The sequence below is a fragment of the Bombus vosnesenskii genome, unplaced genomic scaffold, assembly GCF_011952255.1.
Source record: "Bombus vosnesenskii isolate JDL3184/JDL3185 unplaced genomic scaffold, Bvos_JDL3184-5_v1.1 scf7180000013319, whole genome shotgun sequence".
Classification (NCBI taxonomy): domain Eukaryota; kingdom Metazoa; phylum Arthropoda; class Insecta; order Hymenoptera; family Apidae; genus Bombus; species Bombus vosnesenskii.
Genome location: NW_022882964.1, coordinates 1088114 through 1107204, shown reverse-complemented (window position 1 = coordinate 1107204; position 19091 = coordinate 1088114). Strand labels below are relative to the sequence as shown.

Below are 19091 nucleotides of genomic sequence, written 5' to 3'. Positions count from 1 at the left end.
TTATCGTTAATTAAGAAATTAGTATGTAACCGATTGGCCGCTTGGAGCTTCTATTGCGATTAAAGTACGTAATGATATTATGGATGTTTAGGACACAGAATTCAACGACATCTATAGAAAATCGATTGCTTCTCTAAATTTTGATACAAAAGAATTCACTTGACGCTAACCAATTGGATATTTTCTAAGTAAATTCTTCTGTAAGACACTCGCTCTAACAGAAAAATGAATAAGAGAAAAGATTCACAAAGCGACTAGAAGTTGTTTCACTTGACGCAAAAGACAAAAGTTTGTTACATTTATTCAAAAATATATATTTTATAAGATATAAATCTTTCGTTGTTTTGCAACGAACGTGACAAATGTAGTTGAAATTTAAAACTAAGAGAAACTAGATACACATGTACGTTAGCAAATATTAATTTATTATTTTTAATGTATTTTCGAAAGCCGTTTGAAGAACGTAAATCTATTTTATATTCCATTTTACGTACGTATATCCTTTTCTGTTTAAAAATCAATTTTGAAGTCGAGTTCAAAATGAGAATATCAACATCTTATAGTAACCTTATTCGTTATGTGCAATTAACCGAAATATTAAATTTGGCATACGAAATGTACAAACAATCTTGCATATGGCAATAGTATAATTTATTGGTTTGCCCACTCTTGCGAGAATAATTAATGCGTGTTATGAAACACCCTGTCTGCCGCCAATGCAGCGTCTGACACGCTGAAGGTTTGCATACAGTGGTGTATCATGCGTTTTCCTACTCTTATAAATTCTTCCAACGTATCTTTTATGACATCATTGTTTGTCTGTAATATCGAAAAAATCATGTGATATTGAAAAAATGAGAGAAGATAGCGATTTATAACAATCCGTAAAGTCTCTTATCGTCTTCGTTACGTTTTCAAAATATACAACATGCGCGTAAACTTATATTAGTTAATTATTGTCTGTATGTCGATTATGATTTTCAGAAAATATGGCAAAAAATGTTTGTGCGATTAATTCTTCCCTCTTAAATCGCGTGTATCTTTTAATCAACGTTCAACGATCTTAATTACAGTTTAAATTTGATTCAAGTGAAATTTAAGCTGTAAATTAATTAAAATTAAATTAAGTTTGATTAGCTTACAGTAAATTAGTGGTTACCAATGTACCGACACCATAGCTTTCGACGAAAATCAAAACAATATTTGTATCAAAGAATACGATAAAAAAGGAAATCGATACATGTTTAAATTACATTACTCTATTGGTAATGTTCGCTTTTAGATGTCCAATCCAATAGATGACACAAACGTCCAATAGATAAACATTCGTTGATCACTTCGTTAATAATACGAGGAGCTTGCGATGAAGATGCGACGTGTTGTGAAATTAAGACGTGTCGCAGAATGCAGTTTAATTCCATTCAATCTTTATTTTTAGCAACCATCGATATATTTAGCATAGTTTAATTCGAATAAGATGCTATCTTCATTGTCGCGCCTTTACCACATACGGCCGTGAAATAAACATCGCGCGTACATACTCACGTGTCCTCGGTTAGCTCGAACTTACATATATAAACGATACGTGCATTCAGTTCGATGACTAAAACAGAATCGGATGGAGTTATAGCGCTTCACTGGGTTTGCTTTGTTTCGTCGTTCAACAGGAATTATTTGAACATCAAAGTGCAACGTACTATAGCATCGAACGAAATGAATATTTCCAAGGCTGATTTGATCGATCAGTTAAAACACACAGGGAAACTCTGGTATCTTGTTAACCCCTATGAGACAATTTTCGAATTCCCACACGAAGTTCCCGATTATCAGCAGCAGGTAACCATATTTATATTTTATAATAATATAAAGCGCGAAACGCGTCTTTCTTTTTACCGTTGATGCCGCAAAATTATTTATATAATCAACGAATAGTAAGTTTTGTATATTTTTACGTTAAATCTTAATATGGTATTCGGTAAAGAAGACAAAATTTCGTATATCGCGAAGTTTATGTAATAATACGTAGATACATACGTTATCGATAACACTGTAACAAACATAAATATTGCATCAATTAAGATAAGATAAATGTATACGTAGGTATGGTTACCATTTTTGGTCCTTATCGTATTTGAGCATATTATACTGGCCTTTAAGAAGAAAAGATTCCGCTTGAACGATCAAGTGACTTCCTTGTCTCAATGGATATTGCAAGAAACTAGCCGGTAAGCATAGGTAACTTTTGAAATGTATCCGCAATTACCGCCCATTGCAATTAAGAAAGACAAATTTTAAACATTGGTACGATATTATGAAAATAAAGTGCAACGATAAAATAAAATCTTTCTTTATGGATTTCAATGGTAATAAAAGAACCGTCCTGTTATAGTTACGTATATCGTTTTAGGAATTACAAATTTCTTCGTAATTATCATATATAAAATATACCGATTTACAACTTTTCGATAACAGCATCTGAAACATTTCTATTGGTTAACAAGTACATCATCGAATACGATTCTTGAAGATAAACGCGAATAATTCAAGCTTAAAAGGCATCAGAAACCTTTAGTAATCGTACAATTTAATTTCATATTTACTTAAATGTAGATATAGTAGCACGATATAAGATACGAAAAAAGGCATAAATTCTTAATGCGTATTTTTAATTGACACGGTACTTGGTACAAAACGATGTATGCTTTTGTATGGTCTAGTAATTCTTAATACTAGGTCCAATAATCGCATCAACATATATTACCTGTCGTCTTATTCGAAGTATCATCGTATATTTCGACCGAAAATCGCGATCAAACTTTGCAAATTAATAGTGACACCGAAATGAGTTCGACTCTTTTTTTATAAATGAATTATCTCGACGATGAAGTGGGTGATTCGTCTCTAATATCTTCAACGATACCTTCCAGTACTCTCTTCCGTGGTGCCGAATATTACGCGTACATCGTAATTTACGAGAGATGTCGCTGGTGGAATCTGCCTTGGAACTCGCTATGGACTTGGTGTATCACTGCCGTGGGGGTGGATTTCTGTTACTATTGGGTTCACCGCAGTAACCACGGTTAAATTCCTATCCAACCATGTGTGTGTGATTGTCCATCCTCTACTTGACAAATTTATTATAGTGTTTCTCGCCCGTTTACAGAGATACACTTTTTATGGGCTCAGCATCAAGTACATCATAGCAGCGAAGAATTCAATCTCGCGGTTGGTCTGCGGCAATCCATCTTGCAACACTGGTGTAATTTCGTAAGTATCGCTCGTGTTACATACAGATATGTTCCACGCTACGAAATGAAAAAAAAGAAAGGAAATTCGATGTTTCGCATATCTGCGTACACATTGCGTTTTCTTTTTATTTATATGTAAATGAACGAAAGAATGAATGAATGAAAGAATTTATCAAACGATTTCAAAGATACATTTGGCAGCAAAATTGAAAGATCTCGAAATTTTTGCCGAAAAGGGTATGGATCTCTGAATTGTTGTGATACTAAAAAAAAAAAAAAAAAAAACACAAGCAAAGCGAATTTACTTTCGTTAAATGTATTTTGCCATTTATATCGCTTATATCGTTGTAGACACTTTTACACTAGTCAGCAGGATGGACAAGTCAAGATACTGTTTTTCTCAACGATTTTACGGAACTAAATGTGCCTTCGGAAATTGAACAATTATTTTCGTGACTCAAATCGTTGTAAATGCAAAGATCGAAAAGTGAAAAGTTGTAGTATTTCCCTTAAAATCAATTTATTCTCAACGAGGTTGAGGTTACTAGAGGCTTGATTCTTCGAATTGGCCCTAGACAGATTAACGTACGATTTTTGTTCAGGAGGTGAAGATATATTCAACGAAAATTTCACGATGCTTTAATTTTGCTGTTAATCACATCTTTGTAAGTCACATCTTCCTGAAATATCTAAAACATATTCTATCGATATGACGTAATTTTGTAATTGTAAATAAATAATCTTGCATAAACGTTATAACGTTATAGCATAAACTTTCTCTAAAGATAAAATATCGAGTATATATATACAATATGCAAATGTGCAATTGTGCAAATGTACAAAAATGTTATTCCACGCTATATTATAGAGATACATGTGTGTAATCTGTTTACAGATGTTATATTTACCTCTTGCATTATTTATACCGCCATCGCATTTCATCGTACATAATCAGTTTAATTTAATTTATCAATTATGGATTCACACGACTGTCATTGATGATCTTGGACCGTTCGAGTTAATATTCAACACACCAAAACATCATCGTGTACATCATGGTAAAGGACAGATGGGTTTTATATTATATTAAATGTTATTGTTAATAATCATTATTACGATTATTATCAATTATAATTATTATATATCGTGGATAGGTTGCAACTTATATTGCCTGGACAAAAATTACGGCGGCGTTCTCATCATATGGGATAAATTATTTGGAACATTCGTGCGAGAAAAAGAAAAGGAAGAGATAATTTATGGCTTAGTTGTTAGTGCTCAATCTTTTAATCCCCTGTATTTACAGGTAAGGTCATATTTGTTTAGACCATGTCTCTTTGTTTAACCGTTAATGAAACGAACGATCATTCTGTTACATAAGCTAACAATCAGTTATGTAAATATGCGTTCGGTTGACATGATTTCAGAGCTAATCTACATTTTAATGAACTGTAGTAATCCATACTTTAATTCGTTCATTTATAGATTAATTTGTATATCGAATATTTTCAATTGCATCGACATGAAAATTACAAATTAAATTATTTATGCTTATATGTAATTTACAATAATTTTGCCTCTAATATACTAATTCATGTTGTTTATAGCAATGCATGTTTGTTCGATATACGTTCAGATATATTTGGTCCAGTATATGTAACACATTCGTATATAGCATAACGATTTCATTTGTTAATATAAAATATAATAATTTTGAATTGTTATAGACATTTTACACTGCAGAATTATTTAAAAAGATTACACGGATGTCAACTTTTATGGACAAGTTAGGTGTTATCTGGAAAGGTCCTAGTTGGTTTCCAGGTATTCCTCGCTTAGGTCTGGATAAATATAAAATTAATGTAAGTTTTATATTTTATACACTTTTACGTTGTTACGACTACATTATCATCGGTATTACATATCGTTACTGTTATTATTAGAATCGACTCACAAACGTATTTGAAAAATGCACTATCTCCTGTTGTACACTGCATTATTTTCTGATTACCAACAATATTTTATGAATAATTCAACCGATAGAAAGAGAATTAGATTGTATGAAAGTACTTGTATGAAAGTAAAATGAGCTCGCTGCAAACGCTCGGACGCATCATTAAATAATATTTACGAATATATAATTCGCTTTTAAGAATACTAATGGATTTATGTAATTGGCATATAACAGCGAATGCCGATATGGCACAGGTACTAGTTTGAATCACCAACAAGACCACATAAACCGGTTTGGTTTTACTATGGGTATTCTTCACCACACGATCACTGAATCTCATAACCATGAATACATTTATTTCAAAGCACGTTTATGGTAATAATATCATTGTCGTTATTTCCAATAGGTTACATCTAGGATTAAATATGATAATTATATACCGCAGTGGCAAAACATTTACGTAATTATACACTTTTGCCTAGTTGTTTATCATCATCTTCAAATATACGAGGAAACACAGGTGAGCATCGTAGTAATTTAAATATCTTTGTTTCTTTATACGCTCAAACGTTGTACTTGTCTATTTTTAAAATATTAAATACTTTTCTATATAGGATTTAAGGACCATATCATCAGGATTTATCGTTATTAATAATTTGCTTGCTCTTACCACTATTGGTTTGTTATTCGATAAATCAAAATATGCTGGAATTTTGGAATTCATTCGATGCCTTATTTATTTAAGTTTCTCCAAAATATATTGTTCCATAAATTTATATATCTATTATGTATATGTAACTTCGTTTTGCATTTGGATTTTACATTTTCACCATACAGTAAAATCAAATTTTATAACCGTGGCAAGATATAGGAATCAAACTAATGTTACGGAGCATGATGAAAATATTTACACATAAATTCTGTATTTACACTATATACGATTATTCTGTCTCATTGATATTTATGTGATAAATAATACATTATTCGATATCATTGTTGTACACATTTCACAAACAATAAATATCGTGGAATATAGAAATTAAGTATTTATTGATATGACCGTGAAGGTTTATCCATAGTTATCCTCGTTTGAATAAAAAATTAGCTATATTCTGTACATAGGCATATTCGCAATTCTACAAAACTTTTTCACAATTAATATAGAAGTATATAGATAATGAAATGTCTTTTGTATTCAGTATTCGTTCATTTCAGAGTATTATATGCTTGTTTCATAAAAATGTTGAATAAATTATTCTACAAGCAATAAGAAAATAACATAACTTTTTGAATACGATTAATATAGTAATCAAAAATATCATGTATACACTACCATATATATACTGTTGTTATATATGACAAAAATTGTGAACCAGATCTATAAAATTTTGATTTATAATAATCAGTTTTCTACCTGAACTTACGTCATTGGTCTCCTTTAAATCTTCGATCCATTGCGATTTTATTTCAAACAGGTTCCCTTGGTTCCTTGAATTCTATTGAAACCACAAAAAGAATAGAACTTTTTCTTACACTCAATGTACTTGTTTCGTCATTGCATAATGAAAACATTTGGCAATTATTAACAAAGCAGCTCGTCGATTTCGATGATTTCCGAATATGTTTCAGATATCGACATTTTGAACAACTTTTCCCTATGCGTGTAACCCCCGCTCGGCCTTAGTTTCTGAAATATACATTGGCAAAAAGATTGTCGGTACCGCTGCAGTGAATCGCGTGTGCAATTGCGCGTGTAATTGTGCATCTGTGGCGGTGTACGCGTAAGTATTGCCGGTAGCCTTGAGGCAGGCGAGTACAACAACCGAACCAACAAATACAAAAACCAACCTAAACCTAGCTCTTATCTTTCGTTTATAATGCGAATGGATAATGTTCAAAATGTTAATTTCTACAACACATTAAAAAAATCATCGAAATCGGAGAGGCGGGTCCCTTTATAAATAATTACCAAATATTTCTTATACGAAATTTTATGACAAAGTATTCGATTGGATTGAAACATTGGAAGCTCTAAAATTCCTGAATTATTCCTTCTTTTACGTGTGCAACAGGTTTAGATGGCCGTTGTTCAAAGTATGTTTAGAATGCGGGATGTCAAGCGTTTAAACGGCATTGTTAACTCGAATATATGCCTTGCAGCTGATTGTTCCGCAGATAAAATTTATAAATAGTTTTATGCGCTTACTTAGGTATATGCAAGTATTGTACAGGATGTTACAGAGAAGAAGTTACAGGATTTTGCGAATTTATAGTAATCATCGTTCCCTTTTCGTGCAAAATCAATTTGAGAGTTAGAAAATATGTAAAAGTTAAAGAGCATTGTACTTTTTCTTTACGCGTGCGAAAAACTAGACCAGACAGGATGATTCAAAATATATCTGCTGTATGTATTTAAAAGTGGAGCGAATCTACTTGCGATTAGGTAAATGGGATTATACGATTCCAAGTAGGATAGATTATAATTTTTGTTATGTTTATTTTTTACGAAATTACAAGATTTCGAGTTACAAAAATGTTAGAAATACATTCAATTACCCAAAAATCTTATGGTTTTCAAATGATCCTAAGTATAAAAAATCACATCTTTTAATTGATATTTATGTTCATGTTAGGTAAAACAATGTGAGAATCGAACAAAGTTCATAATTCACTCCGTTTGCTAGAACACTTGATACTTACTTACTACAGAAGACGCTCGAGGTTAACGAACTTTGATACATCATTTAAAGAAACGATGAAATAGCGTAACACACATACAATCGCATGAATAATCTCCGAGGAACATAAATATTGACAGTCTTCTGATTTTTATCATTATCTTTGGTATCATGCACTCTCGATACGTCGGTATATACCATAAGCGAATACGTCAGGCTAAAGTGTATCGACATCAAGTTATGAATCATGATTAAGGAAATAAATATATGAATTGTGTAACGATAGATTTCTGCTGAAAATAATATGGATAAAAATTATATTTAGAAATCAAGTCAGCGACTGATAAAAATAATAAAGCCATTAATCGTTTAGTAATGAAACTATAGCTATTATTAGTAAGTTAATGTAAGTAGTATTGTGATACCCCATTTGGGTCTAGACGCTCCAACCGTACAATAGTTTGCATAATTTCTATGTTTAATACAATTAGTTCTCAAATAGTTTCTCTTATTCCTTTCCTAAATGATACAACAAAATGACTTGCCAATGTTATATAACAAAATTAAAAAGTATATTCTTAAAATTTTATAAATTTCAAATTTATGTCTTTGTTTCTTTTTTTTTTTTTTTTTTGACAATCACATGCAACAGATATCGTTATGAATTTATTTATAATTATAAATATTTATCGTGCAATGGATAAAGAAACGATGTAGAATTTCAGAGGCAAGTAAGTTACTTCCATTATTTTGCTTTTTTATTTCGTTTCACTTTTTGGCTATCAATCAGTTTTTGTTATAGCTCTTCAAAATCGAGAACATATTCATAGGCATACTTACAGAAAATACAGAAACATATGTATGTATGTAGTGTGTGAGACAGGCGAGAGAAGATGTACGAACGCTTCTAAGAACGATGATTTATCTTTAAATAAAGGATGCAAGGAACTACCGAAAAAAGGCCTTCGTGAATGTTGAATGTATCTTGTATTTCTTCATTGTTTTCTTCATTTTATTTTACAATATTTTGTTAGTTGCGCGTATGACTTTGCGTTTATTAATTACCTTACGTATAGACGAAGTTATTGCTCTATTATAATTGAAGTTCTATCAAGTATGTTATCCAAGCAACTATCAATTGCGATGAACATTGGGGTTTCAATAAATGATGATATTATTTGGTTCATATAGATTTATATTTTCATCGATGAAGAAAGAAACAGATTATGAAGACAAATGAAAGACATCGTTAAAATTTTGTCGTAACGTAAAATTCGCATGACCGATAAAATACATGAAATTTATCGTCGGCAAATAGACGAAAGCAAAATTTCGTAATTGTTTAAAATTTCGCATACAAAAAATGTCTACAACATTTGCACATATGCATCGTATATTACGTAGAGAATGCATTCTCTCGATAGTTTTCTCCTAAAACCTTAAATATTACGGTTCGTATATAAAATTTTCTATTTAATTAATATATTTGTTCTTTCGTGAACACTTGCAATTAAGATTAACGAGTATTAGAGCTCGTAAACGTTTCTTGAAAATCAGTATGCAATATAAAGTGTTCGTAACTGTCAACACCTTAAGAAAGCGTAGTCACAATGACACGTTATAATCGAAAATTTACAAAACATGACACTTTATGTAAATAGTATTATCATACAAGTAGGACAATATGAATAACATTTAAAAGTACAATTTTGCGATATAAACTTAATCGCTACAAACAAACGTGAACAACGAAGCAAGATATTCGTAATTATTTAAACAAGTAAATGGAAAGCAATTACATTCTAGTACGGATTTAATACGAAATAAGTAAGCGTCATTCGTATTCCTATCTCATTTTCATAACAATCCTATATTTTAAATATCATAACTATTCGACTTAAGCATCGTAAAACAATTTACGTATTCTTATAAAACATGGCATAAAATAAAGGTAAATGCATTAATATCTTGCATATGCACAGCGCGCAAGTATTTCTTTAGTACATCATTTTCCATATTATGCTGTATACGTAAAGCATTTGAACTGGCTCGATAATACATCGTTGTAGCCTTAAGAATCAATGTTGTAACAAATTCACTTCGATGGTCCACTATCTGTAACGAGATAACGAGTTTAATATTCAAACGCACGATACGTAACGAGCAACATCTATGGATATAGATATGCTACAATGGAAGGACAAATTTTCAAAGCGACAAAGCGTTGTTGAATGCTATTGAAAACGATCGTATCTCTTTGCATAGGAAAAAACGAGTCTTCGAATGATATGCGAAATATAAAAAAAAAAAAAAAAGGAACGGGTTGTATCGAGCTACTGTTCGAAAGAATTATATGCATCAAAGTAAACGTTTCACAGTGTTCGGATATTAAAATCACTCGTTACGAATATCCGCTCAGACAATGCATATTTCCGAAGACTAAAATTCCTAAAAAACAAGCGTTCGAATTTTTCGAAGTGATTCTTCGATAATAATTAGTCGTTCGAATAATCGTACGAAATTGGCCACTATAACGCGACAATGAAGTTTAAGGGAACCAAGCGAACGAATAGAAATCATTCGTGTACTTTTTATTCTTGAACCAATTATCCGATATTTCGACGAGCAACGGTCGCGATAAAAATTTAGCATAACTCTGTATGGTTAATCTTAGTTGTATATTTATGTACTACTACCGCGCAAAGAATTAGAATTCACGCAATTTTATCGGCGATGACAGAAAGCAAAGGGCTTAAGGGTAGTACACGCTACGATGACTACGGTAGAACCATAACGTCGGTAACTACATTGTCGAACATAATCTTTTCATACGATACGTACCTACGAAAATATTCCTATGTATTAGTGCTTGGTGTTGTCCTCATTTTATCACTTTTATCCGTGTCCACCGTTTCTGACCTTTGCTCTAGAGAATTGTCCGACGTCACGCCATCCGAATGATCGTCCTCGTTGCTTGGCCTCTCGCGACTTTCAGCATCCTGTAGTTCCAACAGAGGCATATCTAGAGAATCCGAAGAAATACGCCTAACGCTGCTTGCATGTTCGGCTACGTCCGATTGCATCTCCTTCGCATCTCGCACGTTGTTCAACGAGTCGGAACTTAACGAAGGAAAGTCTAGCGTGGTTTTCATTTCTAACGAATCGGAGCTTCGACACAACGGGTGATGCTTTTTATCCATATTATCTTCCAGCTCCAGAGAATCCGTACTCGTTTCCATAACGTTGCTCTCCCTTTGGAGAGGCAGTACAGTTTCCGGTTCCTCCGGCTTCGAGATTGATTGCACGCCAACTTGAGCTCCGATTTTCTCAACGTCCGTAATTTCGATTTGCGAAATGTCCTCCGTCGTATCATCCTGCCGATCAAATTTCTCCACGTTCGACTGAGCTATTCGTATGATCTCGTCGATCTCTTTTATTCTCTTCTCGTAATCATCGGATCCCGACGTGCTCGCGTTGAACGAGCCAGCCGTACTCGTGTCGATCCTCGTTCGCGGTAGACTTTCCAATTTGTACTTGTTCTCGGGACTTTCGTGTTCCAGCAAGTCCTCTTCCTCTCTGGCGCGCAATTCGATCAAGTGCGCTTCCCTGCACGCTTTTTCCAATCCTTCGAAATCCTTCAACGAGGACAGTGAGATATCGTCACCGTGGCCGGATCGGCTAGTCATGTACCTTCTTGGAAGACTACCGTTATTAACGGAATCGTGCGAACCGCATTGTAATCTCTTCGAATTTTCGGCAGCGACGGCGCTCTCCAAGTTTTCGAATTCTTGCAACGAGCTCAACGATACGTTATCGTGATCGGATGGTCTAGTGAAATACTTTTTACCCGTTAAGACATCGTAATCGGGTGTGCTTCCAAAGCTACCGCGCATACTACCCACGCTTCCTATCGATTCTTTATGGCTACCTAAACTTCCAAATCTACTACTGCCAGCTTCAAAGTCGGTAATTTCCTCCTCTTTGATGTCTTCTAGAGGGCCTCGATCGTACTCGATATCGTAGACTCGGGGATCGGCATGAAATTGCATTTCTATCCATTTCTTCCCTCCTTCGTATTGCTCCTCGTCCGAATACGACTGCGAATACTGATCGTCGTTTGAGACCTGCGGTGGACTTTCTTCCGACTCAAAATCGAATAATTCGTTATTTTTCGACGTTTGACTGGTCGACACTTGCGAATCCTGCTTGTTTTCGGTTATAAGGTTCTCAAGATCTCGATCGTACTGTTTGCTACTCGCTTGCGGTATGGAACTAATACGTATACTTTTACCTTCGGAATCGTATTCTTCGGCCTCTTTGCCGACTTCCTCTATAACTACAAAGTCGTCGATGATATCAGGCTTGTCGACCATCTCGAAAGAATCGCTATCCGGCGAATGACGGTCCGACTTCTCCTTTCCTACGACCGTATCGATGGACACGCCCGATGTTGACGACGTCGACATACTCGTCTGCTGTATTATCGATGGCGTAGACGTCTGCATGGACATTTCAGGACTCTCGCTGGACACTCCTGCCGCAACGTATCTTTGCTCCAAGAGCTCGGACTCGGTCGTCATCGGTACGTCCAACGTTACTTCCTCCGTGTCCTTTTCGGCCGTTGCCGCGTCAAAAGTTTCGCTCTCCACCTTTTCGAAGGATGATTCGGTCTCGGACGTGGTTTGAGTCGAAATCACCTGGGTGCATACGCTCTGTACACCGTGTTCGGAAACCCGTGATGTCATTATATCTACAGATCGAAGAGTACCGGGTATCGCGGTCAAGGTAGACGTAGCGAAATCAATTCCCTTGGCGTCTTTCGTCGTCAGTTCCTCCGTGGATTCAACCTCGAGAGCAGCGTTATCGAGGACCTGTGGGAAAATCATTTCGGAAGATCGCTTCATACGGCAAGGTATACTGCTATAGATGTTGTCTATCGGTTCGTCGATCGGTATATCGCTGCCCGAAGAATCCGACTGTTCGGTGTGTTCTTCCTCCAGAGCACCGTCGAGACGTTCTTCCACTTCTTCTTTCTCCGCGTCAGTTTCGGAAGGCACCAACGTTTCCGACAATTCGCTGGTACTGTCGATGCTACCAAGATGACCGGAACTCAAAGACGTCAGAGATTTCATAGACTCGCGCGAGCTCATCGTGGTGGCTGCTGTATGGTACTCCTGAGAGGTTGGTTTCGAAGAGGAAGAATGCTCGATAGACATCATCGCGGTTTCGTATTCCGAAGCCGTCGCAGAAGGTACGCCACAGGATTGCAAAGCCTCTACGTCGGAAGAACTAGGTCGGCTGCCGCTACCGATCTCGTAATCGCAAGATTGGTAATTGCTACTCTCGCCGGAACTAGAACCAAGATCCGCGTCGCTGTCGGATGCCACGCGTTTAGAACTTCTACCGGGTTTCTGTCGTCTTCTGAGTACCGGGCGTGGCAAAGCCAAAGAAGAACTTTCGTCTTTATTGTCAATGTCCGAGCCTGATCTGCTAGCAGGTACAGGACTAGGATGTTCCTCTTCGTCGTCTTTCGTATCTTCGTGGACGGTTATCGCAGCAGTCTCTGCGTCAGACTTTTCGGTTTTGATCACAGGTGTGTCTCCTTGTAGATGTACCGGTTCTTCGATACTGCTAGAAGTGGATTCTTCTAATTCCACTTTACTTTCTGTACTATCTTTCGTTTCGTACGGCATCGACTTATCGATAGGAGATTCGCTCTTTACAGCTTCGGTATCTGATTCGTGCGGCTGTTGTTCAGGGAACGACGGTGTGTATAAAAATGGTAAATCGTTCGGAATGGATTCGGGTTGTAATTTAAATCGGAACTCTGAAGGGGAATCTTTAATTTGAATCACAGTTTCGCTATTTTCGCTTAATTCCTCTATCAGGTCTTGTTTCGCTGCTTCTAAAGATTCTTTCACTTCGGCTATTTCTTTTTTAACTACCTGATCTAGAACGGTTATAGCGTATCGTGCGCTTAAATCAACGCTAGGGAGATCGTCTTTTTTTATTTTAAAGGCACAAGTGTCGGAAGGAACTGTCGTGGATCTTCCAGGCTTATCGTGTTTCTCCGTAGCTTTCTCCATATGCCTTTTATAGTCGTCGCCTAAGGGTTTCATTTTCGACAAATAAGCTTCCGTCCATTCCTTTAACACGTCATCCACGCGTACTGGTTTCTCAGAGTCTGTCGTTTCTTGCCATACTTCTTCCGCGGGTTTCTCGCTCTCCTTTAACGATCTCGTCGTTGTTTTTTCCAATTTCAGTTCGATTCCCGACTTTGAAAGGATTTCCTCGCGTTTAGAAGTTTCGCTGACCGAAGACGCGTCCTCTTTGATCCTTTCCTCTCGAGTTTCTTCCTCCAAAGATTTCTCTGTCGTAGTTGCAGGTAGAACCTCGGGACGTTCTTGCGAAGCGGACTCGTCCGCTTGTAAAACCTCTCGCTCTTCCATCGCTTCCACGATTCGTTCGCCAGATATTTCTCGTTGAATACTCTCAATGTACTCTTTGATAGGCGTCTTCGCGTCGTATTCTCGTTGTAACGTGTCTACCAACTCCTGACAACTAACGTCCAATTTGTTTTCCACCAGTTCGCTGTCAAAATCTTGTTCGCTGACAGGAATCGCCGTTAATTTCGTCTCACCGACCGAGGAAGCCGTACTTTTATCGCGACCGTTGTCCGCGACCGTCTCTTTCGTCGATTCTATCACGCTGATCTCTTCCGAAGATTTAGTGCCGGATTCTTGTTCGTGATCCGTCGATCCATCCAACGAGGATAATCGTTCCTTCTTCTTCATCGATTCGTAAGCTTCTAACTCCTGGTTGAAAATCTGAGACGGTTGCAGCGTTTCTGATATTTCAATTTTCTCGTCACCGATCATCCAATCGACGGGTTTAATTTCAAGTCCGCGAACTTTCGGTTTCGGGGAGACCAGTGGAGGACTTTCGATCTCGAAGCTGTCTGCTCTTCTCGTACTGATCGTCGGCAGATCCTTCTGCATCGGGATAGGCTGAGAAGACTCCTGTACCAAGGAATAATCTATATTGGTATCCTCGGATACGGTACTAGGACTTATCGTTATATCCCGTTCTTGATCCATCTTATCGAACGAATCCATTTCGGCACTCTCGTGCAACGACGGAATTCCCCTACTTGTCTGCTCGGATATTTTATGTTCGTCCATTTCCAAAGAAGGCACGTCGACCGAATCTTCCCTGGATTGACTGTCTACGCCAGGTTCGAGAATTTCCAGAACTCTGGCACCTGAAATCTCCGACACGATCTTATCCCGAGGCAAACTAACGTCACTCTGGAAATCTCTTTGCAATTCCATTTGACTGCTCGACTTGCTGAATCGTTGTTTCTCAGATTGTGCACTCGAGATTGGTTTCGACACGCTTTCCAATTCGTCCGTATCGACGTCGATGGTTTCTTCGAAATCTATTTGCTCCGATATGCTGCTAGGGCTCATCGTAATGTCCCTGTCTTGCAGTTTAGCCTGGGACGACGAAAGAGGAAAACTTTCTTCTTTTTCCTGCGGAGACGATTCCTCGTCTTTAGTTATATCTTCGCTGACGCTTATACTGTCTCTCGTAGAACTTTTGTCCAGGGATTCTTCCTGTATCGACGACCTCAGTCTCGGCGATTCCATTAAACTTTCGTCGATTTTCATTTGTGCCGCTTGCTTGTCCATCGTTTTCCTCATGATACTTTCGAACTTGCGCGTCAAATCGTCAGCCAGTTTTTCGTGATCCGTTTCAACGCTTTCGCTTATAATTTGCTCCAGATATCCTTTGCCAAGTAGTTCTGCTTTCAAATCCTCTGCCGATTTTGCTTCGATTTCCCTTTCGATCGATTGAATCAAAGTCTCCGCTATGGTACGTGCCTCGATCTCTTTAAACTTTAGCCGTTGCTTTTCCTCTAAACTTTCTCTCGGTGTTGTTGCTTCTTCTTCCATTGCTTCGCTCGCTTCTTCTTCCTTCTTCGATAAGTCTTCCTCCTCCGTTTTCCTCCTCTCGCTTGGAACGAATTGAATAACATCGAAACTTTCTTTGCTTTCTTTGCGCGATTCTCCTTGCGCGAGCGTTTCGATGTGATCCGAATCTGCAACTGGTTTAGATATCCTCTCCGTCGCCGGTTTCCCTTCTACCGTTTTCACCTCATCCTTCTCATCGTCCCTTTTTCCACCGATATCTTTCTTTATCCGAATGGCTACGTCGGCATCGCTTTCTCTTAACAGGCTACTACCCGCCTCGCGAGTCATAACTCCCTCTTTGTCGGATAACTTTTTCAACGTCTCTTCCTTCTTCGTTTCGGTTCTCGATTCGGAGGCAGCTGCGTCTATTATTTCTTGCGTATCCGTCAAATTCATCGACAACTTTTGAATCGCCGTTTTATCTAATTCCTCGTGTTTGCTTTTCTTCTCCTCCAACGTCTCGGTCGGCGATTCTTTTTTTAATCGCGACTCCGACGATTTCTTCCTCTCCACGCGTTCCTTCTCCTCCAGCGTGATTACTTTGTCCCTACCGTTGGAAATCTCCGACGACACCACTTCCTTCTTTTCCGTCGTAGTGGAAGTTTTATGATCGATCTTCGAAGTGACGGTGGCGAATTCGCTCTTTGCGCTTTCCATGTCCTCGAACATTTTGAAAGCTTCTTGCGGATCGACGAACGATTTGGAAAACGTTTGTGTTTCGCTCTTCGTGGTTAGGTGCTCTTCCAATTTTGAAGTCACCTCTTCGCTCGATTTTTTTTCCGTTATCGTGTACGATTCGCTTTCTTTTCTAACGTGCGTGTCCTTCTTTCCAGCTTTATCCGATGTTGGCTTGATGTCTATAACACGTTTGGGAATTCGAGATTCGAACTCTTTCTTTTTAGTTGTCGGCGAAATTTCTTGTTCCTCCGTGCTTAATTCCTTGTCGCTCTCGAGTTTACTCGGAATCTGTTTTAGTTCCGTTATACTCTTCGGTTTCGTTTCCTTTTGCATTTTGTCCTTATCTATCTTTGCCGTTGAAACGGGAATACGCGACTCGAATTCTTTCCTAACGTGCTTCGTTTCCATCTCGGTTACCGTCTTCTTATCGAGCGTAATCTCTTCTTTCTCCTCTTTTCTCGATTCTTCTCTCTTTCCTTTGATTTCTCTGTCTTCGACCTCTTGGATCGATGAGATCGCCACAGGAGATGCTTTCTCCGATTTTTCTTCTTCGATCGACGTTATCTCCTCCTTCGTCTTATCTTTGACTTCGATTTCCGTCGCTCTTTCACCTTCCAGCAATTTTTGCATCTCTTTTCTGATATCGCTTGTAAACGTAATCTCCGGTGTAACTTCGCTCGTAGATTCCACTTCGTAGACACTTTTCGTTTCGATCTTACTCTCGGGAAGTTGAACTAGCGCGGCGGCTAAAGCCTCGCTTCCTCCTTCTACTTGAACCGATTTTAACACCTGCTCTTGAACCAGAGTGCCATCTTTCTGCACCTTGTAGATAATGGTAGTTTCTTCCGTTATAATGCGTCTTCCAGTCGATTTCTCTCTAACAACGTCTTCCTCTTTTATCTCCGGCGTTCTAACTCTTTCCCGCACGATTACATCCGTAACAACTTTTTCACTTTCCTTCTCCTGTTTTTCTACGTGTTCGACAACCTCGTCTTGCGCCTCTTCCCTTTTCGTCTCCCTTTCCGTCTCCCTTTCCGTGATTACCTCGCGTTGTAACTTTCTCTCCACCGGAGCTTCTGTTATCACGTGCAATTCCTCCTCTTTTTCTCGCGCGTCGGTTATTTTCTCTTCTTCCGTTTCTTTCTCCTCGATATCCTCTACTTTTTCCTCGCCACCTATTTCTACGCTAACTTTCTTCGTCGCTTCTTGCTTATCTTCCTTCTTTTCTTTCCTACTCTCTTCCTTCGCAGTTACTTCCGCGACCTCTTCTTCCTCCACTGCTTCTTCTTTGTATTCCATCTTCTCCTTTGTACTCTCTTTCTCTGCAGCTACCTTTGCGATAGCTTCCTCTTGTTCTTCGATCGCTTCTTCTTTGTATTCTTCCTTTTCTTTCGTACCGTCTTCCTTTACAGTTACCTCCGCGATCGCGTCCTCCTGCTCTCCTCGTTTCTGTCGTTTTAGACTCTGGTCGACACTTTCTTGCAAAATTACCTCGCTAACAATTTCTCGCTTTTCCTTTCGTTCCTCCTCTATACTTTCTTTCGTCCTCTCTCCTTCCGTACTTGTCTCCACCCTCTCTCTTATATTTTCTTCCTTTGTCGTTAATTCCAGCGTTGGTTCTTCCACCTTCTCCTTTACTTCTACTCTTTCCTTTATGCTTTCCTGCGGCATACTTACTTCCACAGACTTCGCAACATCCTTATGTCTCTCCTCTACATCCTTCGTTTCTTTCGCGCTTAATTCCATAATTGACCGTTTTGTATCTTCTCTTTCTACCTTTACATCCTTTACGATATCTTGTACAGGTACTTCGGCGATAACAATTGCTCTATCTTCCTGCTTCGTAACACGTTCAACTTTTAACTCAACTAATCGATCTTCCACCATCGCGCCACTTTCTTCCGTCTTCTGCGTCGTGTCGAGTGATTTTTCTTCGGTCGGCATCGATGGCTCCGCCTCTTTCTCGATATGCTCTTCCCTTTCTACATGCTTATCCTTTATTTCTAGAGGTTGCATAGAAAGCACGGCATCCGTCTTTTCCACATCTTCTTTCCTTTCTCCCTTTTCAGTCGTTTCATCGAGTTTCGCTTCGGCTAATTCTATTTTAGCACTTACATCCACGTAGGTTGGTTTACTCTCGTCTTTTTCTTTCTCATCTTCAGAAGACAATTTCATCGTTTCTTTCGTCTCCTTCCTTTCCACCTCTTTCCGCTCTTCCCTTTGCAAGCTAACGATTTCTCTGCTTTCTTCCATCTTCGTAACTTGCTTCAATTCGGTCACGTACTTCTCATCTTTGTCCAGCTTTTCTTTGTCGCTCATCTTAGTTTTCGTTAGCTTCTCTTTCTCGGACTTTAACGAGTCTTGCTGAAGCAACTTGGGTGGAATTTTCGTGGTTTCTTTCTGTATCTGTTCCTCGAAATACTGAGCCTTCTCCGCCACCGAGCACTCGGAAATATCAGGTACGTTCAAATCTTCCAACGTTTCGGACTTGTCCATCTGCTGGACGATATCCGCCGTGTCCTCTGTGGTAATATTATGTATATACTCACTGTCGCTTTCG

The 19091-nt window shown here is 38.0% G+C and overlaps 2 protein-coding genes across 2 annotated transcripts; one reads left to right on the top strand and one right to left on the bottom strand.

Moving 5' to 3' along the window:
* Positions 1-1579: 1579 nt before the first annotated feature.
* On the top strand, positions 1580-6241 carry LOC117235668 (alkylglycerol monooxygenase-like). Its single transcript, XM_033497923.1, has 9 exons — positions 1580-1836; positions 2101-2225; positions 2928-3079; positions 3164-3267; positions 4144-4306; positions 4403-4554; positions 4976-5110; positions 5609-5722; positions 5817-6241. Exons 1-9 carry the CDS (start codon positions 1600-1602, stop codon positions 6117-6119), a joined length of 1485 nt encoding a protein of 494 aa, XP_033353814.1. The 5' UTR covers positions 1580-1599; the 3' UTR covers positions 6120-6241.
* A 2816-nt stretch (positions 6242-9057) lies between these two features.
* LOC117235658 (microtubule-associated protein futsch-like) lies at positions 9058-18749 on the bottom strand. Its single transcript, XM_033497903.1, has 2 exons — positions 10722-18749; positions 9058-9995 (listed from the first exon to the last, which is right to left on the bottom strand). The coding sequence occupies exon 1, from the start codon at positions 18704-18706 to the stop codon at positions 10736-10738; it is 7971 nt and encodes a 2656-aa protein (XP_033353794.1). The 5' UTR covers positions 18707-18749; the 3' UTR covers positions 9058-9995; positions 10722-10735.
* Positions 18750-19091: the final 342 nt, after the last annotated feature.